Here is a 22354-nt window from a genome sequence, read left to right on the forward strand (position 1 = left end):
TGTTTCGGCTTTTCTAGCAATGGCGGACAAAAAAAATCAGTGAAATACTTTTTTGTTAAGGAGGAATTCTTCCTTATGAATATCATCATGATCATAATACAGCAATTTTCATTCAAAAGTTTTGGCTCAATAAAAAAGGTATAAAAAGAATATGTAGCTGTTGAAATCTCGTCATGATTTCTTTTAATTCTTTATATAGTGTAAAAAGTTTTGTCCCCTTCATTTAATTCCGTGTGGCAATTCAGAATCTCATTATTCTTCATCTGCCTCGACGATCCGCATTTCTAACACCTATAAAATAACTAATGGGATCTTACCATTAAAAAATTGCGTATTAATGGATACAATATGGCCAGCTGAATATGGCCAACAAAACAGTGATAGATTGGATCAATGACCAGCTGGAAATTTGTACTCATATTGTCCTAAACAGAGTTTCCAATAAAATCAGAAGATCTTACAAAATAATAGAAAGGAACAATTGGCTTTTTATGAAGAGCAAAAATGAAGCAGATCGAATACTGGTAGTCTATTAAATAAAGAGTCAGTTCCCTTCAGAATTCCGCAATATTCCGCATATTCCCAGCGGGCAGGCCGCTAGGGATTCGTATATGGATAAAGTTTTTTATACCTGTATATATTAATTTAATTAATAATAATTTTTTTGATATAATGCTACATCATGATTATCTTTCGCTTTCGTTCGAAAATTTACTTGTTTATTTTGATACTGAATCAAAAAGAACTCCAATACTTTGATAATTCATGCGACTGTCCTGTATTGAAAAGGATTGTATTTCCTAAGAAAACACGTTGTTATATAAGCAAACTACTTGCAGAATGTAAAAAGAGATTTTAATGCTCGCTTCCAAGACACTGAGTATTTGCATGTGCTGCCATAATTCATAGAATGTCCGAAATGCATTGTATCTGAATTTTATATTATGATGCCAGAACAGTTGATGACACTGAAACAGAATATTTGAGGACATGTCTTATTCAAATACATGATGGGTGCGGTAGGTTTTTTTCGAATTTAAAATTCGTCTGAGAGAAATATTTTGAAATAAAAGTTGTTACCGAGCCATCTTATTATTATCTTTAAGTTATTTGCGTGCAATTATTCGTATTATAATTATGTTGCATGCTCTATGGGTGTAGAGAAAAATGTAAGGGGGTGGGTGTAGAAAACATTTTTTTTTTTTTAAAGGGTCGATGCAAGAAGAGGTTTGGGAATTTCTGACCTAACCTTTTAAGGTCAGCTAGAAACCACCCCCAATCTTGTTTATCATGCCTTTCAAGTGCAAGAATAAAATATTGCCACTTTTTCTCTCTAGATATATTTTGATAAGTATCTAGGATATCCTTTGTAACGGGTATTTTATGATTATGCATGTAGTGTTTATCTTGATTGTCTTCAGTGATGATTACAACTTTCGGGTAATGCACAGACCAGTTTGAGACAAGGCCACCGTGTTTTCGTTGGTCGTCGTCATATGCCGCTGTTAATCATCTTCAGGAACGCGCTTATTAAAGAGAGAGAAAGCGAAAAGGAAAATATTTAACCTCCAAACACAAATGCCGATACCGGATTTCCTGGAAAGTCTCAGAAATGAAAACTGATCAGTGAAATACAGTAAAACCGTGAATTTTTTTTTCAAAATGTCTGGAGAAATCTGGAACTTTGTAAACGTGTATCAAAATTGTCTAGGAAAGTATGGACCTTTTTTTCCAGTGGTCAGGGAAAGCAGTTAAATAGGTAAAGTTGAAAAAAAAAAAAAAAAAATAGAGAAAGTTTTCACATTTCATATTACCCCCAAAGCGGCGTTTTTTCAGTTACACACACATACACATTTCGAGAGCATTTGTGCTAACTCCGCCTTTGGGCTAAACATATATATATATATATACATATATATATATAAAGCATATCTTTAGAACTTCCGATAGACAATCTCGCGTGGTGGAGATAAAAGTGTTTTATTGCGTACAATTTTGTCACTACTCGCTTTGAAATCGTTGAGTGTTATAATCAAAAATTCGTTAAAGTTTTACAAAATATGAAGTAGATAATAAAACAAATTCGAAATTCAAAATTCGGGCCTCCCGGTGCCCATGTTCGGGTGTAGGACTAGGTTATTCAAATTTTGCTCTAAGTACCGTTGTTTTTTCACAATGCGAGACACATATATACATTTATGCAGATTCTTCATTGTTTAATGTCTTTAACTATAATACATGGCGATAATATTTGATGTAAAAAAAATCTTAAAGCGCAACGTATAAAAAAGGACAGTTGTCTATAAAATAAAAAAAAGTTTCTTAAATCTCTTTTAGGGGGGAGGGGAGCAAAGTACGTGCTTTAATAATAATGCATAAACAAAACTTGCTTACCTTAAAAAGAAAACAAATGAACAGTCACTGTAATCACCCCCTGCAAGTATTTTACTACTTAAACTAGGGCTCATTAGCGGCCGACCAGTAAAGCATTGATAGTTCAACTCGAGTTCAAATTCCGGCGAACAGGCTGGCTACGTGGGAGTTTCCATGTGCAGCATCGATGCGAACTAGCTTTCCTTAGAATATAACTCCAAGAAGGCATTCCTTCCTTTGTTTAGGCAGACAGCCCTCGCATGTTTTGCTATAATCAGACAAATCAAAACTCTATTCTGAAACTAGTATGTTATCAGCCTATAACTCATCTTTCCGCTTGCTATTGTATACTCTTGTAACTGCCCTTCAGAAATAAAACACGATTTAGAAGACACGCTGTGTTAAATAATTCTGTTCGTTAAACATGTTTTTTAATCTGTTATAATTCTTATCTCTCAGTTTTATTTTAAAACACTACAAAAATAATACTTACTATGATTTGCTGCTGTTATAAATTTCTCTTACTAAATGAACATTTTTTTTTTTTTTTTTTTAATTTTTATGGAAGAATTTTGTTGTTATTTAGAGGTCTTAATTTTCTGAAAGGTTTATTAGACATATTTCTCATATAGCATATTTCTTTCATTTATTTCACAATAATAAAGAAGGTGAATTAAACTTGTAACATTGCAGTATTTAATTAAATGCGTAAAATAATCACTCCCTCATACTTAATTTGATAACTAGTTCCTTATCGTCATGTTTTCCCAATGTTAAACGTGGATAAGAGCCAGTTTCCCTTTAGAAAGTATTCCACAAAGGCATTTCCTCCTTAAGCAATAGCCCTAGCGTACTTATCAGGCAGTCTTAAGATGCGGCCGGAGTCAAAACCGGTGCCATAATCCAATAAGCCAAACCAAACCTTATGATCATAAAAGCGCAGAGAAATTAAAAATTTAATTTCCGTAGGAGACCTGATACATGTTAAAAAAAAGTGTTCGTTTCTTTGGCCTAAAACCTCGATTTGAAGGCGTGAAATTAACGAGTTTTAATTGCTTCCCAATCAACAGGACTGAGAATTACACAAGCCCTAGCTTTAAAAAAAAATTTTTTTTATTGCTAAATTACAAAACTGAAAAGGAAAATTGGTTGGACTTTTTCTTAAAAGAAAACACGCGGAATAAACTATAAAAGGAAAGTATCAGGCAAAATGATCAAAAAAGTGTTCCACAATTAAAATTTTTGATAAAGGAAACTAACATCTAGAATGATTATAAAACGATTAAAAGAATGTTCCAAAAAAAAAAAAACACTTTTAATGAAGTAAAATAACACCCAAAACGATCAAACGAGGTGTCGATTGATAAAGGAAACTAACACCCAGAATGATTCAAACAGTGTTTCACATATACGCAATAAAGAAAAATTTGATAAAGTAAAATAACACACAGAACGATCAAAGAGTGTTCGACAATAAAATTTTTGATTAAGGAAAATAACACCCAGAATCATTAAAAGAGTTTTCTACAAAAAAAAAAAAAAAAAATATTTTGATAAAGAAAATTAAACACTCAATGATTAAAGGAACTTTCCGCAAAAATATTTTTGATAAATAAAAGTAATCTACGGATTGATTAAAAGAGTCCTGTATTTTTTTTTTTTTTTTTTAAATAACTAGTTACTAAATGGTTAAAAGAGCGCTTTGACAGCGATTAAGAAGAATTGGATTATCTGAGACAAGAAGAAACATCAGTGTTTGCCCGAAAGTGAGAAGCATGTTATGCTTGCCTCTAAATTCCTTCCGGGCTTGACCTGTTTCGTGTGAAAGTTGCCGTAAAAGTAATACAGAATTACTGTTACTCTATTAACGGTACTTTCTTCTAGCGTGGCAATATACGGGTCTATGGGGCCTCCCACAACCCAATTTCCTGCGGCTCATCTTCAAGAAGAGACGGGAGGGAGAGAAAAATTTCAACCCCATCCGATAAAAAAATAAAATTTGTACCCTCAATACGGATGCTGCTCTCCTTGACATCTGCAATCACGATTTAACATTTGCCACCATTTTATAGTTCCGGTTTTCCTATATTGCTTGGAGCTTCGGGAGTTACCATTTTAAATGGTTCAGTTACATTCGTTAGAGATAAATTTGGGTATTACGTTAAGACAGCGGCAGTCGTGGCGGATTCTTTAATTAGTTACAGCTAATCAGGCAGTCTTAAAATGCGGCCGGAGTCAAAACTGGTGCAATTAATTCGGCAGACAAAATGTTTAGAACTTACTGTGCTGTTAAATGCTTAAACCTAACGGCTATCCACAAAAGTTACTTGAACAGTCAGTGATTCACTTAACAGTGTATTTAGGTATCGAATTGAACTCTAACACATAATCGAACTCTAGAGCAAATTAGTCAGAATAATTAGAACAGTGTATAAAACATTTTTTTTTTTTTTTTTTTTTTTTTTTCTGGCAAGTAAGGCTTTTTAACATTTTGAATACATTAGTTTGAGCCAACAAAAGCACTGGATTTAATGTGCCCAAAAGAATCTTAGAAAACACAAAATATTTTTACATACTTGCAAGAGGTAAACTCTTCGATTTAAAAATGTAAGTTTGAGCTGGCAAGACTGGTATTTTATCACTACGAGTTCATTTCACAGCTTCATTGCAGCTTAGTATACTTGGAGCGCTATAAATAGAAAAAGGAATAGCGAGTTTTGATTGTGAAAACTCATTACAAGAATGACGACTGTAGTGCACAGTCTTAGGAAGCTTCGTGCGATCTCATTGACGTGAAAGTACACTTCGGTACTTCGGGCGTTACCATTTTAAATTTTTCAGCTACATTCGTCAGAGGTAATTAAGATGGTTCAAAATGGTATTTAAAATGGTTCATTTTAAATGGTTGAATTAAATTCGTCTCGCAGACTCAGAGCTTAAATTGTGCCGGAGCCCACCGGATCCCGGCTCCGGTGCTTCTCAATTTTTAGGATAAATTGCAGTTCTAGCCGGAGCGCACCGGAGCCCTAAATAAGATGAGCTCCGGTACTTCTTTTTATAAAACTGAACCATAATTTCAAGGAAAAAAAATTAGAACTCCTAACGTTTTAGTTTAACAATAAGCAGACCTTTCAGTACTCTATTTCCCTAGAAATACGAACTCATGAGAACATGAGACGTTCAAATAAAGTTCCCTCACTCACATACGGAAACCTTTCCCTTTAAGAAGGGCAATAAATTTGGGGGAGTTTGTTTAGGAACGCGTAAATTTCTCGCCATGCCATCGTATCTAGTGTATTGTTATCGATGGTTAGTTAGCCTCGCAGGAAGGAAAATTTGCGTTCTTAAATGTTCGTTAAGTGACAGCGGGTACAATAAAAGTGAAATACTGAGATAAACTGCTCAAGCATGTCCTATACATCGTCTTCCCACAGCATCCTCTAATGTAACCGAATACGGGGGGGGGGGGCGAAAAGTGTAACCAGCAACTTTACATTCATCCTTAGAAGTTAGATTCAGGACTCATTTTACCTCTAACATACATCCGCTTGACAGACAGACAGACAAAGTTGATGGCTATAATTATATCATCTGAGAGCCGCGGTCAAAGAGAAAGTTCTATCTCACCAAGATTTCCCTCACTTTTTGTTTCCACCCACTCATACCCTCACGCCCTCATTCTGTTTCACCCTTTTTTAGTATTATCTTAATTTTCATCAGCTTTAATTTTTGTGATGATCAGAGCTTAAATTGGGCCGGAGCTCACCGGCTCCCGGCTCCGATGCTTCTTAGTTTTTGTAATAAATCATAATTCTAGCCGGAGCACACCGGAGCCCTAAATTAGAAGGCTGCGGCACTTTATTTATGTAACTGAATAACAATTTCAGTAGAAATTTTATTTTTAGCAATACAATTATATTAAAAATCGCTCATTAAATTTTAATTTATCTCTTTACATTTAATTTAATTACTTTAAACTTTAAGTATTTCAATAAATAATAATCAATTATCTAATAATTATCAATTAAATTATAATTAATTAATTATATAGTAATTATAGATTAAATAACAATTTATAAACATTAATTAAATAGCTAATAATTAATTTGATAATAATCAACTATTTAATTTTAAAATTATTAATGAGTTTTAATAGTCATCTTATTTATTTATTTACTCTTGTTCCTCTTTGCTGACGGTCTTCCATAGGGCTCCGGCACTTCTAATTTTAGAAATTAAGCCCTGACTGATAAAGAAATTTGAGGTCACAAGTTCGATAGCAAACATTAATCACCATGCTCTCTATTTATCTCAAGGTTCTCAACCAGGCAGAAATTCTTCCCGGGAGAGGGATGAATTTCATAGTTTCAAGGGGGGAATCCGATCACTTGTGATGGACACTTGTAAATATTTTTTTTACACTTGTAACTGCCCTTCAAAAATAAATAACGCGATTTAAAAGAACACGCCATGTTAAATAATTATGTTATTTATTTTATTTAATGTTACGTATTGAGTTTTAATTTATAAATATAAAAAATTTCATTTATTCAAGTTTTGGTATTTATCTGCATTTTCTACACCAGTAGTTCTCAACTTTTTTTGTCTTATACACCTTTTTCATCAGTGCTAAACGATTATTCTTCCCCCTTTCTTCTCAAAACTCTAAAAATATAATGCATTTTATAAATTGAACAAGAAACAGCATAGAAAATGTTGTGATCAATGCCAAAAGCTTGAATAAATAAAGATACTGGTACCGCCTTCATAATGATGCTTGCACCTTTATGCCAAAGCATTCTTGGCAAACAGCGGCTCGCCTGCGTTAAGGTGCCGGCACCTTTATAATGAAAATTTCGCTAAGATCGAAACCTTCATACAGGTACGACACTTTGATAGAATTTGTTTTGTTGAAGTTCTAAACTTTGCAAGGGTGTTGGCACCTTTATGGCAGAGATTTCTCCAAGACCGAAACCATCAAAAACGTAAGGCACTTTGATGGAATTCGCTTTATAAGTTTTGAACTAAACTTCATAAGGGTACCAGAACCTTTATGATGGAAAATTCGTTGAGAGAGAAACCAACCTTAAAGGAAGGCAAGGTGCTAAACTGAATATCATAAGTGTGCCGGCACCTTTATGCATGTCTTTGACTCATAACTAAATAATAACATTACCTTGACCATCCCGGCACCATGATGAAGGTTGCATTTGTTATGCTTAAGCTGAATTTCCTAAGACTGCCGACACTTTTATTCAAGACGGCGACTATTCACTTGATCTTCAAAGACGTGTACCGGCATCTTGACAAAGGTTCCATGCGAACAGTAGTCAGTTTGAATAAGGTGCCAGAACATTTATGCAAATCAAATCATAGTAAGTCTCGATTAATTAACCAATTAACCAAAATTTGTGTTACTGCTAACGCTGGAAATAATAACTAAAGTAAACATTAATCAAAGTTGGCAACACGTACCTTAAAAATTCATTCATCTGATAGTATCTTAAAATTAACATCAAGAGTTCGCAAAATACAGATCATAGAATTTTATCAAAATAATAACATTCTATGGATTGTTTTATTGGAATTTTAAAATTCACAGTTTTAAATACCTAAAAATAACATCTCAACAGTTTCTGCTGAATAAAAGTTTTGAAGTTTAGGATTCCATTTTAAATTGCTTTACAAATCGTTGCCATCCAAGGCTTCTAAACAAAGAATAATTAAATTAAACAATTTTATATTTCCTAATATTTTCAAATACTAAGTTAGTATTTTTCTTTGTTAACAGTTCGTATAAGTTTTGTGGATGAACATATCAGAACAAAATGAATCGAAAATTTTGAACATTTTTTACAACTCCAAGCAGTAACAATTTTTATAGGTGAAGATATCCGGAGCAGATCTGGATATCATCATCATTCGGATGTTTTAATCAGTTTACATCCCAAATGTAAATGATAGCGAATTTAAAAAAAAAGAAAAAAGTATGGCAACACTTAACAGTTTGTAAACAGGAACATTGATCAGATGACTGCGTCCACACTTTTTTCCTTTCGCCTTTTCTAAAGATTAGCATTCTTTTATTATCAATCAATTTATTAATCAAGTGTATTATATTTATTATTTTATTAATCAAGTGTATAATTATAAATTGTTTTTTTTAGTTGCAGATTATAAGTGTTTTTTTAATTGTAATTTTAGAGTGTTTGATTGTATAATCCAGTATATATAATTATCAACTCTTTTTCTACAGGATGATGCGGTATGTGTTTGCAGCATTGCTGGTGACGATGGTGCAAGCAGATATATTCTCGTCCACCGCCCATCTACAAAACCTTCTTCACTTAGAGCGGCATCTTGTGACCACGTTGCACGATTACATAGACAAGACGGAAATGAAACTTTCTCAGGTTAAAAGGTAATGAGCATTTTTAGATGCGTATCTGCTTACTTCCTAAGAAATTTAGTTTTATGAGTTGGCAACAGCAAATACTTTTTCTTTCTTGAACGAGGTAAAGCAAATATTGTAATCGCGAAAAATTTCGGGTTTCATATTTCAAGGAAAATATCGAATTTGACTGCTCCCGAATCTATTTGAATGATGTTTTTGCGTAACATCTGTCCGTACGGACAGAATATAAGGGCGCTTTGTTACAAAGCGGATTATGAAATGAATTCAAAATCGATTTTTTTCGTAACGGCTGTGCGTACGTATCTATATATCTCGCATAACTCAAAAACGATTAACAGTAGAACATTGAAATTGTGTGTGTGCAATTGCTATGACATTCGATTGTGCATTTCTCTTTTTTATTGCAATCCGCTGCAGTACCAAAAGTACATAGGTATGCCAACCTCACCCGGTTTTAATTTTCGCTAACGTTCGTCGGAGACATGTATTCACAATTACAGAAGTGTTTTAAATGATAAAAATGTTTTGTTTTGGTGATGTAAAATTAAACAAAAATAATAATTTTGGACAAATATATAACGCGGTCTCCAGGTTCCTATATTTATATTTGGGAAAGCTTTATACTCGTTATGAAAAAATAAAAATACAAAATGTTTGATTCCTTTACCACAAAAATTGGCCAGAATATTTAATTTCAAAATTTTCAGTTTTTGATGCCATTTTCAACTTGCCTTGAGATATCGGTTAATTAAGTTAGAATAATTCCAGCGGATAAGTTTAAATGAAGTGAAGTGCAACAAAAAATATGTATAATTTTATTAAATTGTTCTTATACGGCCAATAGGCCGTTCAAGGAAGTCATGTGGGGTCCACATGAGATTTTTTTTAAGAAGAGAAAAAAAAATATTTTCTTCTTTATATATGTATTTATATACTTGCGTTTTTAATTTTGAATCATAAACTTTTCTTCCTCGTGAACGCGTTAGGTTGAAATCTAACATTCGTGAAACCAGAGAACTTTTCTTTGGGGAGGGGGGGTTAATTCAGAAAAAATAAATATGAATGAAATTTACATTGAAATCTGGTATATATATCTCAAGATTTTGAAACAATTATTCGAGGAGAAATACCTAGAATGAAAAATGGAAAATTAGATAAACCAAATTAGTTATTTAGTATCCTGCTTGTTTTCTGTTAAAAAGGTAACTAAAAAAATTCGTTTTCTTTCTCGTGCATCTTGGAATATTGACAAAGGCTGCATGAATCATGGTATATACTGAACTTTATAAGGCTACTGGGCACTTCTTGTGTCTTAATGCTGGGGTAACGTTATAGCCTGGTGAACAACGGTCAATTTGTATAAAAGTGTCAGCATATTTATGCAAAATGGCCAACCCTATCTATCCCCGAAGACCGTAGAATCATTAATGGCGTAATAAAAGGAAGTTAATAATAAAAGGCATTAATGACGTAATAAAAGAAGATCACTGCTCGATGACTTAGATTCATATTTAACAGAATTCCTTTGGCACCGAGTTCATAAAGCAGAAGAGAGGTTTGTTTCTCTTTTAAATTCTATTAGGAATTTTTGGCTGCCCTAATGACTAGAATAAGTTTTAAAGACTTCGTTTGTCAGATAATTTTGTAGGGATTTATATTTATTTTAACTAACGAGTTAAAGTTTGAAACTTTCTTATAAGCCTTCATTTCCCTAATTGTTAGTACCAGAATAGTTAAATTTTGTAGCGCGCGTAAAGGAATACAAATTTCTACTTTGAAGGAAGTATTTAAAAGACGAGTTTCCGTAGGAGGAAAAAGAGTTAAGGTATAACCGCTACTTCTGCCTTAGATACGTTCGCTTATTGCTGGTTCAACCGGCTTAATTACATTTACTTGCTGCCACTTTTTTCGAAGGGGGTTTAAGTTACAGGATCTCGCCGAGCCCTGTAGGTTAGCTCTATCACTTGTTAATATCTTCAACTTCTAGTTTCATTAGTTGATTTTCAGTTACCGTCCAAACAGAGACGAAGTTTGTTAGCGTCGAGTTGACGCATTGTAAATTTTAAGGATTTAATAAAGGGTCCTTTAACCCTTTTCTTGTGTAGTTTCTGCTACTCCAGTTTTCATACAGAAGTTTATCTACTGAACTCTACACCTTGAAAGCCTGAGTTTATATTAATATAAGTTTTGTGTATGCTATATTCGTCATTTGTAGTTGCTGATTATCTAATTAAATAAAGGACTATCATATTTTCTCGCGTACTCCCCCCCTCCCCAGAATTTTAGCGTCATGTTTTAAAAATTCTAAAAATGTTCGCATCATTTTCTCCTTCCTCAATGCGTTCAGAAAACGAGCTTCCAAAATTTTAAAATGGATCCTTTCACGTAAACATCCTTTTCAACTTATTAACAAAGTCAAATTGTCGCAAATTATCTGCGAAAATTACGCCGAAATTTTCTTTTCTAACTGATGCCCTTTTTGCAAGCTTAATAGAAGAACCGACACAGAGCGAAGCAAACACAAAACGACACTGAGTCTACGATTTCGCCGAGTCGGCTTTCCCTTCTGTCATTATTTAAGGATGATTTGAGGCCTATCGAGTAGCAGAGACAGCAATAAAAACGAGCAAGATTAAAGATACAGGGAATGAATAGATATTTTAATGTTAATATTACTATGTATTGTTATTGAAATGTACGTTTCTTTCAAAAAAAAAATAATAATAATGTGATAGTTACTGTAGTTCATCCATTACGTGACTCTTTTTCATTTGCTACCATGCTATTCGCGTGACTCTATTTTATTTGTTATAATGTTAAAATTAAATTATTGACATAATTTTCCGCTTTCTATTTTTGGATGATAAAATTAATTTTTAAAAAAAGAGGGGGGGGAAATGCCGTATTTATAATCCTTTAATTACGCAAAGAGTGATCTGCTCCTTCGAACATCCGCCGAAATGTTAGGCGGGATCTTCGCCAACTTTCACGGTTGACGGTAAAATAGTAACATACCATTCATTTTTGCGACAGAACAATTTACTTTTAATATATACACTCTTTTTTTAGGGGGGGAAATCGAAGCACCATGAAGGAAATGGGTGTTTTTGATGAAATTGAATATATGTATAGCTCATACACCGATAATAAAATGATTAAAAAATCAAGGCCATAGTACCTGTTCACGGCTCACATTCACCCATTGAGTGTTCAAATTAGTAGTTGGTCGAACAGCTCCTGGCGACAATGCATGCTTGAATTCGTCGGGGCAAGGAGTGGTAGAAGTTCCTAATGTCATCCTGCGACACATTCTGCCAGGCATTCCTCAGTTGTCGCTCCAGATCTGTGATATTTTGTGGTACTGGCGGCCTACAATGCCCCAGACATGCTCGATTGGTGAAAGGTATGGTGATCTTGCTGGCCAAGGAAGAGTACCAACCGCACGGAGTCAGTCTAGAGATATGCGATCGGTATGTGGCCTGGAATTATCTTGTTGGAAAATGACTCCAGAATGACGTGCCATGATGAGTAATGCAACCGGCCGCAGGATGATATCAACATATCGTTGAGCTGTTAAAGATGTAGGGAGGATGACTGAAGAAAACCTGCTGCCATAAGAAATAGCGCCCCACACCAGGGGCTATGGCTGTATGTCTTTGTAAAACAAAGGCTGATTGGGATCGCTGGCTCCGTCCTCTCTAGAAACGAACACGGTGGTCATCTGCTTCAAGAGTGAAGCGAGATTCATCGCTGAATACTATACGATGCCAATCTGATGGCAGCTATGATGATCGGCTGCAACACTACTCCAGACGACTCCGCCGATGTTGTGGGATCAAAGGCAAACGTCTTAAAGGCCTCTGTGAGCCTCAGAACAAGCGCCATGAGATGGTGGACGGTACCACGAAAGGTGTAGACGTGGCTGTAGTGCGTTGAAAAGTCGACAATGATACCTTTGGGGCGGTTCGGGCCTGGCGAACAATCATCCTATCTTTTCTGCATTTGTGCTCCTTGGCCTTCCAGAGCCTTCATTTCTTCGGCACTTTCCTTTTAGCAACCATTGTTGCCAACATCTTTGCACAGCAATGTCTGTACGCTGCAGATGGCAGCCTATTGCTTGGTATGACCACCCAGCTTCACGCAGCCCTACAATGCGACCACGTTCGAAGTCGTTTAGTTGTCTGTAAATTCTTCGATATCGTCGTAATGGTATCTTTAGTTGCTTCTTTACGGAATTGCAATGGCAGCAACAAAAAAGATAAATTTTTTGCCTCTGTTACTGGTTTTATACTTTGCGAATAGCGAACTAAAAATGCTATGATCGCAATTCCTGTTCATTTGCCTTGAAACTTTGATCATTTGCATGTTCGATCAAAATGTTTTTGCATACCAAATTTCGCCACGATCGCAAAAGTCCTTCTTGGTGCTTATTTTTTTGCAGAAGAGTGTATATGTGCATATATTCCAAATAGCACGCAATTAAATTACGTGCATGAAAACTATTCCAAAACTCGTGTAGCTAGAGCCGGTGAAACCTGTGCGGTCGTTCCAGGTACCAGAATTAAAGGGCAGTAAAATTTTTAGAACACAGAAGGAGGCATTGAGCAGCAAATCCAGGAGCGACGAAATTTTTAGAATTTAGAGAAGCTCAGCAAAATTAAGGGATGTCAAAATTTTGAAAACTTTGAAGGAAGCACTAAGCACTAGAATCTAGGAACGACGAAAGTAAGGAGGTTCCGAGCAGAAAATATTAGGACTTACTGGATTTACAGGCAGTTTTCATTAGAAAGTTCTCCACGAAGGCATCCTTCCCCTTAGCCAGATAACTTTTTCTCGCTTTACCATAATTAAATACAGTAGATTCCACTTAATGTAATCTCGGTTAATGTTATCATTCAGATATTGTTATTGAATTTCCGAAATCTCGCCCGTTTGTATACGAAAACGTGGAAAATACATCGTTAATTATAATCAACAATTCGGTAAATATAATCAAAATATTAATGGTAGGTAATCCAATTTGATATAATTCATCCTATTTGAAAATAGGGTGAATTTTTTAAACTAAATTCTCCAAATACTAAGGTGAAATTAAATTTTTAAAATTGCAAGGTGACTGAAAAATGTCACGAAGTAATGTCATGTTATCAAGCCGAGTAGTTTTTATTTTAGCCAAACATTTAAAATTAGTAAAGTAACCTATTGTTATTGCCATTATTATTTTAGTTTGGTTTGCAGATTTTGAATAACTTTGTTGGTTTCGAGAGCGATGAAAGAGGACAGTATCTGCCAGTGGCTTTCTGAAACAAATCTCAACACAACATATACTAAAATTTCTGAAGAACGTAAAGATGAATTTCATGAATTTCTTATAAATTCTAATATAAGGAAAACACTCCGAGCAATCAGATTTCGTGTATAGCATCGGACCAATAATTTTCAGAAACTTTATAAACAGTTCACAAATGAACTTTTGCAGAATGCTTGAGAACAATCCATTAGGTGTGGTGTGGTGTATTTAATTATGGCAAAGCGCACTAGGGCTATCTGCCTAAGGTGAGGAATGCCTTCGTGGAGGACTTTCTAAGAGAAACTGGCTCGTACACACGTTACACATGGGGAAAACCACGAAAACACCCATGCAGCCAGCCCGTTCGCGGGAAACAATCCATTAGCAATCACTTTTTTCTTAATCAAAATACTTTTGATTAGGAAACTTTACTTTGAGAACTTTGAGAGTGCCCATTTATATCTTTCTGCTCATATTAATATTAAATTAATTAAATTCCATTGCTTTTCCAAAGGATGGTTTTTCTTATTATTTATCATTCGATAAATGTTATAAAAATAGAACTTTTGGGATAGAACGCTTGGGACCAATCCATTAGCAACCATTTTTTTCCTCATCAAAATGCTTTGAAAGAACCCATTTATATGATTCTGCTCATATTTATATTAAATTAGTTAAATTCCATTGCTTTTCGGAAGAATGCTTTTTCTTATCATTTATCATTTGGTAAATGTTATCAAATAGCCGTGGATAAGCATGACCACAATTAAAGCGGCGTCAATACTGTAAACCAAACCAAACCGTAATTGTGTAGAAAATTTTCTTTTTAGCCCAAAGGAGCATTAGCTCAGAAGAGCTATAATTTTGTTTTGGCATTTTGCGACGATTCACTTTCCGCATTGATTGACTTTTCAAACTGTTGCCACCTAATATAACATCCCTGTATTACATTTAAAGAACTTAAATAATGAAGAATTGGTATCAATGTATGTATGTTTCTCGCATAGTGATAAAACGATGGTGCCTAGAGCCATCCAGTTTTGAATAACGTACGTTTCCATCAGAATATGGGCATCTGGAAGACCAAATTTGAAATTTGTTAATTTGTTTTAGTATCTACTTCATATTTTGTAAAAACTTTAACGAATTTTTGATTAACAGACTCAACAATTTCAAAGCGGGCAATGGCAACACTGTACGGAAAATTCCAGAGAGTGAGAGTGTTGCCATTTTCGGAAAATGTAAGACATTTTTCTCTCAGTTTTATTTAACATACTTGGCTGTATGAAAGCAATACGTTGCTCCTGTCGAAAATGAAAAAATACTTTTATCTTCCCTGCGCTATCGTGTTGCTATTCAGTAAAGCCTAATATACCTTCAAATTTAAACTGTGAGTAATAAACTAAGCAATTTAAAGCAATAAACACAGTTCTTAAGAATGCTAGTTTATTCAGAAATAATATAGCTACTATAAAATTTTGTATGGCAACCACTAACACTCTGTCAGAAATTCTAAAGATATGCCGGTATTAAATATTTTGCTATTGAATAAAATTTTATGGAGCAAGAGGGAAGAACGTGGTATTAAATGAATAAAGTTAGCATATAAAAAGTTAATAATAAAATGACAAAAATTTTTTTTTGTTAACCATCTTAATTAAGAAAACTGAACACTGATGTCATGAACCAAGAAAAGACTGAAAAATATGTAAGAATGTATGCCAATACATCTTAACATGTCTTGGGAATTCTAAACCTATGCTGCTAATGCAGCTTTTAAAAGTTTTGTTGATTTTATTTTCAACTTATGTGGCTAAGTGCGAAGGAAACGATGTTTAATAATGAAGCTAAAAAGACGAAAAAAAAAAAAAAAAACTGGGTTAGCAAGAGCACTGTTATTACGAGCTCAGCGAGAACTTAGAAAACCGTAACAAACCCTTTTGGGCTACCGTTAATATCAGAAACCTTTCAGGTTTATATATATACGTTTTTTCAGATAAGGTCCGATTAATACACCCGTTTAATCGAGAGATGACTGCAAGAATATTTGCATTGTTCGACAATAAAGTCATTATATTTTCAGATGGGGTTTGGTAATTCGTTTTCTTTAATCGTGAGTTTAGTAATTTTTACATCGCGGCGTGGTAGATGAAATGATGGAGTTGTAGACAAACGTGCCAAGTTCAACATATCATTTAATGTCAGATACTCTTGAAACGTTTTTTAAATACATCGTAATTATTACAGTATATTCTTGATTGGTGCACTATAATTGGAGCGAACTGCATCCCCACTATTTCATATACGTATATCACACCTTAAGCAATAGAAAAGTCTGCGGAGTTGCGTACACGGGATATACTAATAAGTACAGCCAGCGTTAATAAGCGAGAAAGTACGACATAGTATGTAGCTGGCATTATTTAAAGGATCGGTTCTGTTGTTTTAGTTCTGAGCAGCGATTGAATAAAAGTTTTTTGCAGTACACAGTAATCGCACGGAAAGAGTGACGTCACTTGCTACAGAGTGACGCAAAATGGTGCGAAAGGTATCCTTAGAAAAGGATGTGTTTAATTACAAATTATAAATTTAAAGTTCTTTTGCCAGTTGGTTCCAATTAAGTTTAATAGTAATTTTGTTTCATATTTTATATTTTACATCTTACTACGTAAGACAAAATAAGTAAATATAAATTATAATTTAAATTAGCAACAGCCCCTTAATGCTTAATTTTAATTTGTTTATTTCTTCTGTCTTCTTTAAAAACAATCTTTTTCGTCATTGCGTCATTTCTAGACTCATCCATGGCATATGATTTTAACAAAACGCTGATGAAGTAAATGGAACTCAAACAGCCTAATAACGTTACAGTTTTATTAATTATCCAATCAAATGCGTTGAAAACCGAAATCAACTCATTCTGAGTTAAGGTTTCATCCTGAACGCAAGTCACTTGCTTTCTGCATTTAGGCCTAAAATTTCTGCTTCTCTTTTTACTCCAAAGCTACCCAAAATGTAAATGTTTCTGAAAACGCATGGATAGTGTGGCAATTTACGAGGGTTGGAACTTTAATAGTGGCAACTATTTATTTACAAGGAATACAAAAGTGATTCATGTCACCATGTTTTACAGACCTTCAATATAGTCGCCAGCATTGTGTACAACCCGTTTCTAACGATGTGGAAGTCTCAGAATACCTGTAGCAGCGCCTGTTTTGTTGATAGTTTGAATGGACCGGTCTACTGCCGCAAGAATCTCAGGAACAGTTTGGAAGCGAGTGCCACGAAGTGGTTCCTTCATCTTAGGAATTAAGTCATAGTCACAAGGGCTTAGATCTGGGGAGTATGGGGGATGGTAAAGCACTTCCCAGCCCCATCGCTTGAACAAATCAGTCCTTCATTGAATGCTTTCACCCATCTTGCTATGGTTCTGTAAGGCAATGCAGATTCCCCGCAAGCATCTTGAAACCCTTGATGAAACTGTTATGCTGTACGACCTCTGGCACATTCAATTTTTATCCAACATCGTTGTTCTTGTATTGAAAACATCCTAACAACACTTACTTTAGACCGCGAGCTAATACAAGGATTCGTTCTTCGCGTCACTCCGCATGCGCATGACGTAGGCAGGACGAGTCTTTTTGCTGAGAGGTAAGGTAGGTATGTAGTTTACATGTGGTATACGTGATATTCTTTGGTTTTGTTGCGTAGCGTTTTTTCAGCTGTGTTGCCACTATTAAAGTTCCAACCCTCGTATTTGCGGATAAAATATTTACTGAAATAAAAATCAATATTTAATCTGTCTTGGCTGCTTGTTTGCTCTTCATTATGGATCAACATTCTACGCTATAAGGGCTTCTATAACATTACGAAAGGCAATATATCTCAGTATCTATGCAATCAAAATCCTACATCGTTGCATCTAAGTCTACTTCATGACATTTACATATATACGTAAAAATTTGGGAATTTTCATGGATAATAGATGTTTAAGCTCAAAACAGTAGAAGCCTGCAGTCATGACAGATCTAAAGTATTCATTTTTATTTGAAATGGTATTTACGGTCGCAAATAACATGACACACTAATCGTGCATGTTCCAGAATATTTACAGTTTTGGTATCTTTGCGGTAAGAAGAAAGCAGCGCAAGAGCAGTCTAGATAGGCCGAGAAATGATGCAATGTGTTCAGAATGAAATTGTAATTCAGAAATGTTTAGTTTCGCTTCTGATACATTTTGATTGGCTGATTAAAATTATTCGCTGAGGTCTTATGTAAGATATATTCCGTCACAGCTTTATGGAGAGGTCATATCATATGGATTAATCTAGAAATGACGCCGTCCAGAGAAGTTTATTATAAGCAATTACTATTTTTAGAATAGAAAGGGAAAATACCCAAATTAAAACGAAAAGTTAAGGGGCTATTGCAGATTTAAATTAGTTTGGATATATATACACACACATATATATATTAGTTTCGTTTAATCCTGTGGCGGTTAATCGTGAGTTGAATTTATTTATTTTTTTTTTTTTACCATCGTTTGTTTCCCAGGGGAAAAACGTACCTTATTTTTAGACAAGCCCGGTAAATAAGGAACCCAAATTATCTGCATCCGATTACTGTGGAGTAGATCGTACTTCTAAATACATTTGTAAAACCTATACATCTGCAAATTCACTCTCCTTCGTAAGGTTATGAACGAAATTTAAAAAAAAATTTCCTTAAATCTAAAATCTACATAAATAAATATCCAACGGCACGCGACGCTGTATTCAAAAGCATCCGAAAATAGATCGACACGCCATTTATCGCAGTGTGCGTGATCAGCGGCAGTCGCAACTCAAACCCCACGGTCGACTTGCGTATCGACCAATGGAAATGACCCCCTTTTTTGAAAGTGGAATAACACTTTTCGCAATAGTCACTTGTGTTTGAAACACTTGCAGATCTTCACGCTATTGTGAAGATAGTTCACGGACATCAGTGAACACTGGATGTTCGTCAGGAAATGAGACTTTGAGGATATTGCATACGAAAAAACTTTTTTTTTTTTTTTTTTTTTTCAAATTTCATTACCGTTAAATCATTTTCAGTTAGTTTTGTAACATCAGAGCTAAATATCATACATTTTGACGTATAAGCCGGTTTTCCCCTGGAAAAGGGGAACGTTTAAAATGTCTATGCACTTTTTATGTGCCGACTGTAAAATATCGTTATGATATCTATTTATATTTACTTACAAAGTTGATGATTATATTGGAAGAAAATCTGACCATATGACTTCCTAGAACGGTCTATTAAATTATACACATTTTTTGCTTCACTTCATTTAAACTTATTTTTTCGAATTATTCTAATTTAATTAACCGATTCCTCAAGGCAATTTGAAAATGATGAAAAATTGCAAATTTTTGAAATTAAAAATCCCGGTCAGTTTTTGTCGTATAAGAGTCAAACTTCTGCAAAGTTCATTTCTTCATAACCAAAATAAAACGTTCCCAAATAAAAGTATAGGAAATGTGAGACCGCATTAAAAAAAGAATTTCTTTATGTGTCCAACATTAATTATTTTTTTTAATTTGCCGTTGCCAAAACATGAATATTTTCGTCATTTAAAACACTTCTGTAATAGGAAAGGTATGATTATGACTAACGATTGCGAAATTGAAGACCGGATGACAGCCTTTAAGCCGGGTAAGGGGAATGGATATATATTTATATATATAAACAAACGTAAGGAAAGACTGTTAAGAATCCTGCGATGATTTAATTAAAACATAATCATAAGAATGAAAGGGGAATACTCCTATTATAATTCCTATATTTCAAAGGAAAATTAAGAAAGCCAATAAAGAAAGTTAAGAATAACAATTTGAAGTTTAGATAAATTCTAATTAAAAAATCGTAATTTTGAAGTAATATATAAAGACAATAGAAAAAGTAAAAGTTTTTTGAAAATTTTTAAAAAGTTTTAGAAATATTTTTTTAAGTACTTTAAATAGTAAAAAGAAAAGCGGTAGTTGGAAAAATTGCTCTGCAAGCAATGGCTAATATTTGTGGGCATGCATAAAACTGAGATGCAAAAACTGTTAATAATAATTGTAGCCATTTAAAGAAGATTACCTAAAAATAAACAACTGAAAGGACAGCTAAACAATACTGACGCTTCATGTGGAATTAGCTTATTTCACACTCTTTCCAACCGTTCAGACATCGTGTTTCGTCCTTGCTATGCATATGCAAATCAAAAATAGAAATGAAATGAAACGTAAATATTTAATCCCCCAAATTTAGTAAACTCATATACATATCAAGAATTCCCCTAGACGATGTAAATCAATTTGAAAATTATTTGGAACATTATATAGATTGGAAAACGTTATTTAAATGCTAAAAAAACATTTAGAACAAAACCCAAGAATCGAATAAATGATGCTATCAAAACATGTTAAAATGTGTTGATCAATGTGACTATCTTGATTTTGCAAATTATTTATCATCACACCATTAAAAATGTTTGGCAAAAGAAGAAATTTTAAGTTCACTACTATTAAATTTGTCAAGTGGAACTCCAATATTTCAAAAAAAGTAATAGAAAAATTACTTTTATTACCAAAAAAGTACTTTTATCACTCAAATTAAAAGAATAAGGAATATTTGTACAGACAATTCAAAATATTAAAAGTGAAATATCCTTACTAATTAGCACACTAAAGAATAACCAAGTATCTACTGAATTTATTAATTTTTATCTCAAAAAGGCAGGCATTAATTTAAAATTTTAATCTTTTAGTATAAGAGATATGAAGGCTATATCCGAAACTTTTAATGATTAGATTGGAAGATTTGTACAAATGTAAAATAGTGCGATGTACAAATTTGTAATGTTTTCCTTCTGGCATCTAAGCTTTTACAAATTCAGAGCCAATTTATTTTCTCAAGTAGCAATTGCATTTCGTATTACGTGAAGATTTTTATCTTTGTCTATATAATATTTTCTGTTTTGTGACTTTTAAACAGAAAATTTAAAGATAAATTTACTTACTTATTCGATTTAATAGCTAGCCGTACTTTCTAGCCATGCCATAACTATTATTTTTACCAGCCTAATTTTTGCTGTCCTTTTAAACCTGGCAACTGCAGGCAAAAACACCTGCCCTTGAAATTAAGGAAAAAATCTCGTTCATTATTCTTACTAGCACACCGTATAGAGTAAGTATTTGGTTTCTAATTTATTCTAACTTATATTTCCTTGTACGAAGTAAAAAGGAAGTATTGTAATCGCGAAAAGTTTCAGGCAGCATATTTCAACGAAAATATTCATTTTAATGTGAATTATTATTGCTTTTAAATGAATTCTGAAAAGAATTTTTCGTTGCGTCAGTACGTACGTATGTATCGTGCATAACTCAAAAACGAGTAGCCTCAGAACGTTGAAATTTCGTATATAGGACTGCTATAACATGTAAAAGTGCACCTCGTATTTTGGTAGCAATCGGCCGCACCAAACGTATATGAATATATATATATATATATATCCACTTTGTTACCCGGCTCAGTGATCTCAGTTTCTTTGCTCTTATATGCTTGTAAATTGTGCATTTTTTGCTTTAAAAATGATTGAATTATGTTGTTCTTATCTACCGGTTAAGGTTTTTATGCCTTTAGTAAATCTTCATGCAATATTATTAGAGTTATCAACAATTTAAAATTTGTTTAAGTTTGGCTAAGCCTACTTATTTTTGCGTTGGCGGCGATGTTTATTTACATTTGAAACTTGGCAGAATAACGGATTTGTTTCCAATCTAGAGAAACGAAGCTTCGCAACAACAAAGATAACGCCTTCTTTTATTATTGCGAATTACCTCATGCTTAATCCATTCTAGAATTTATTCAAGGAAATAAGTGTTTAAGGTTTACTTCATAATTTTTAATATAGATATTTTGAGGTTTTATGTATTTTTGCCTTGTCGCCAAGTGAGAACTAAATTAATTGAATGAAAAATACTCAATCGTCTGTGAAAAACTGTTTCTTTTTTGTTTTGTTTGTCTGATTTCTTTTATTCATCGTTCTAGTATTTGAATAGAACATGCAGCAACGATTAGATAATTCTTCAAATGATATAAATTTTGTGCATTCTGAGTTATAATATGAACGAAATAAAACGCTGTTAAGTGAACCTAGCGCCAGAGTGTCGCTATGGTAAACAAATATAGTGAATTTTAAAGAGTGCATTTATTCTATTGTGGTTTGTGCGCTATCGACGAAGTAG

At 33.8% G+C, this 22354-nt stretch overlaps 1 protein-coding gene across 4 annotated transcripts in view; it reads left to right on the forward strand.

Annotated features, from left to right (window-relative positions):
• LOC118204865 (prolyl 4-hydroxylase subunit alpha-2-like) overlaps positions 1-22354 on the forward strand; it is a 202132-nt gene that overhangs the window by 93790 nt on the left and 85988 nt on the right. For all 4 annotated transcript variants that reach the window (XM_085824969.1, XM_085824968.1, XM_085824971.1 and 1 more), the window contains exon 2: positions 8630-8794. In XM_085824969.1, coding sequence (XP_085681095.1) covers positions 8631-8794 — 164 coding nt within the window. In that variant the 5' untranslated portion in view covers position 8630. The remainder of the gene's footprint in view (positions 1-8629; positions 8795-22354) is intronic.

This window comes from Stegodyphus dumicola, chromosome 10 (genome assembly GCF_044657685.1).
Source record: "Stegodyphus dumicola isolate Sdum_Otavi_A_Nest chromosome 10, ASM4465768v1".
NCBI lineage: Eukaryota > Metazoa > Arthropoda > Arachnida > Araneae > Eresidae > Stegodyphus > Stegodyphus dumicola.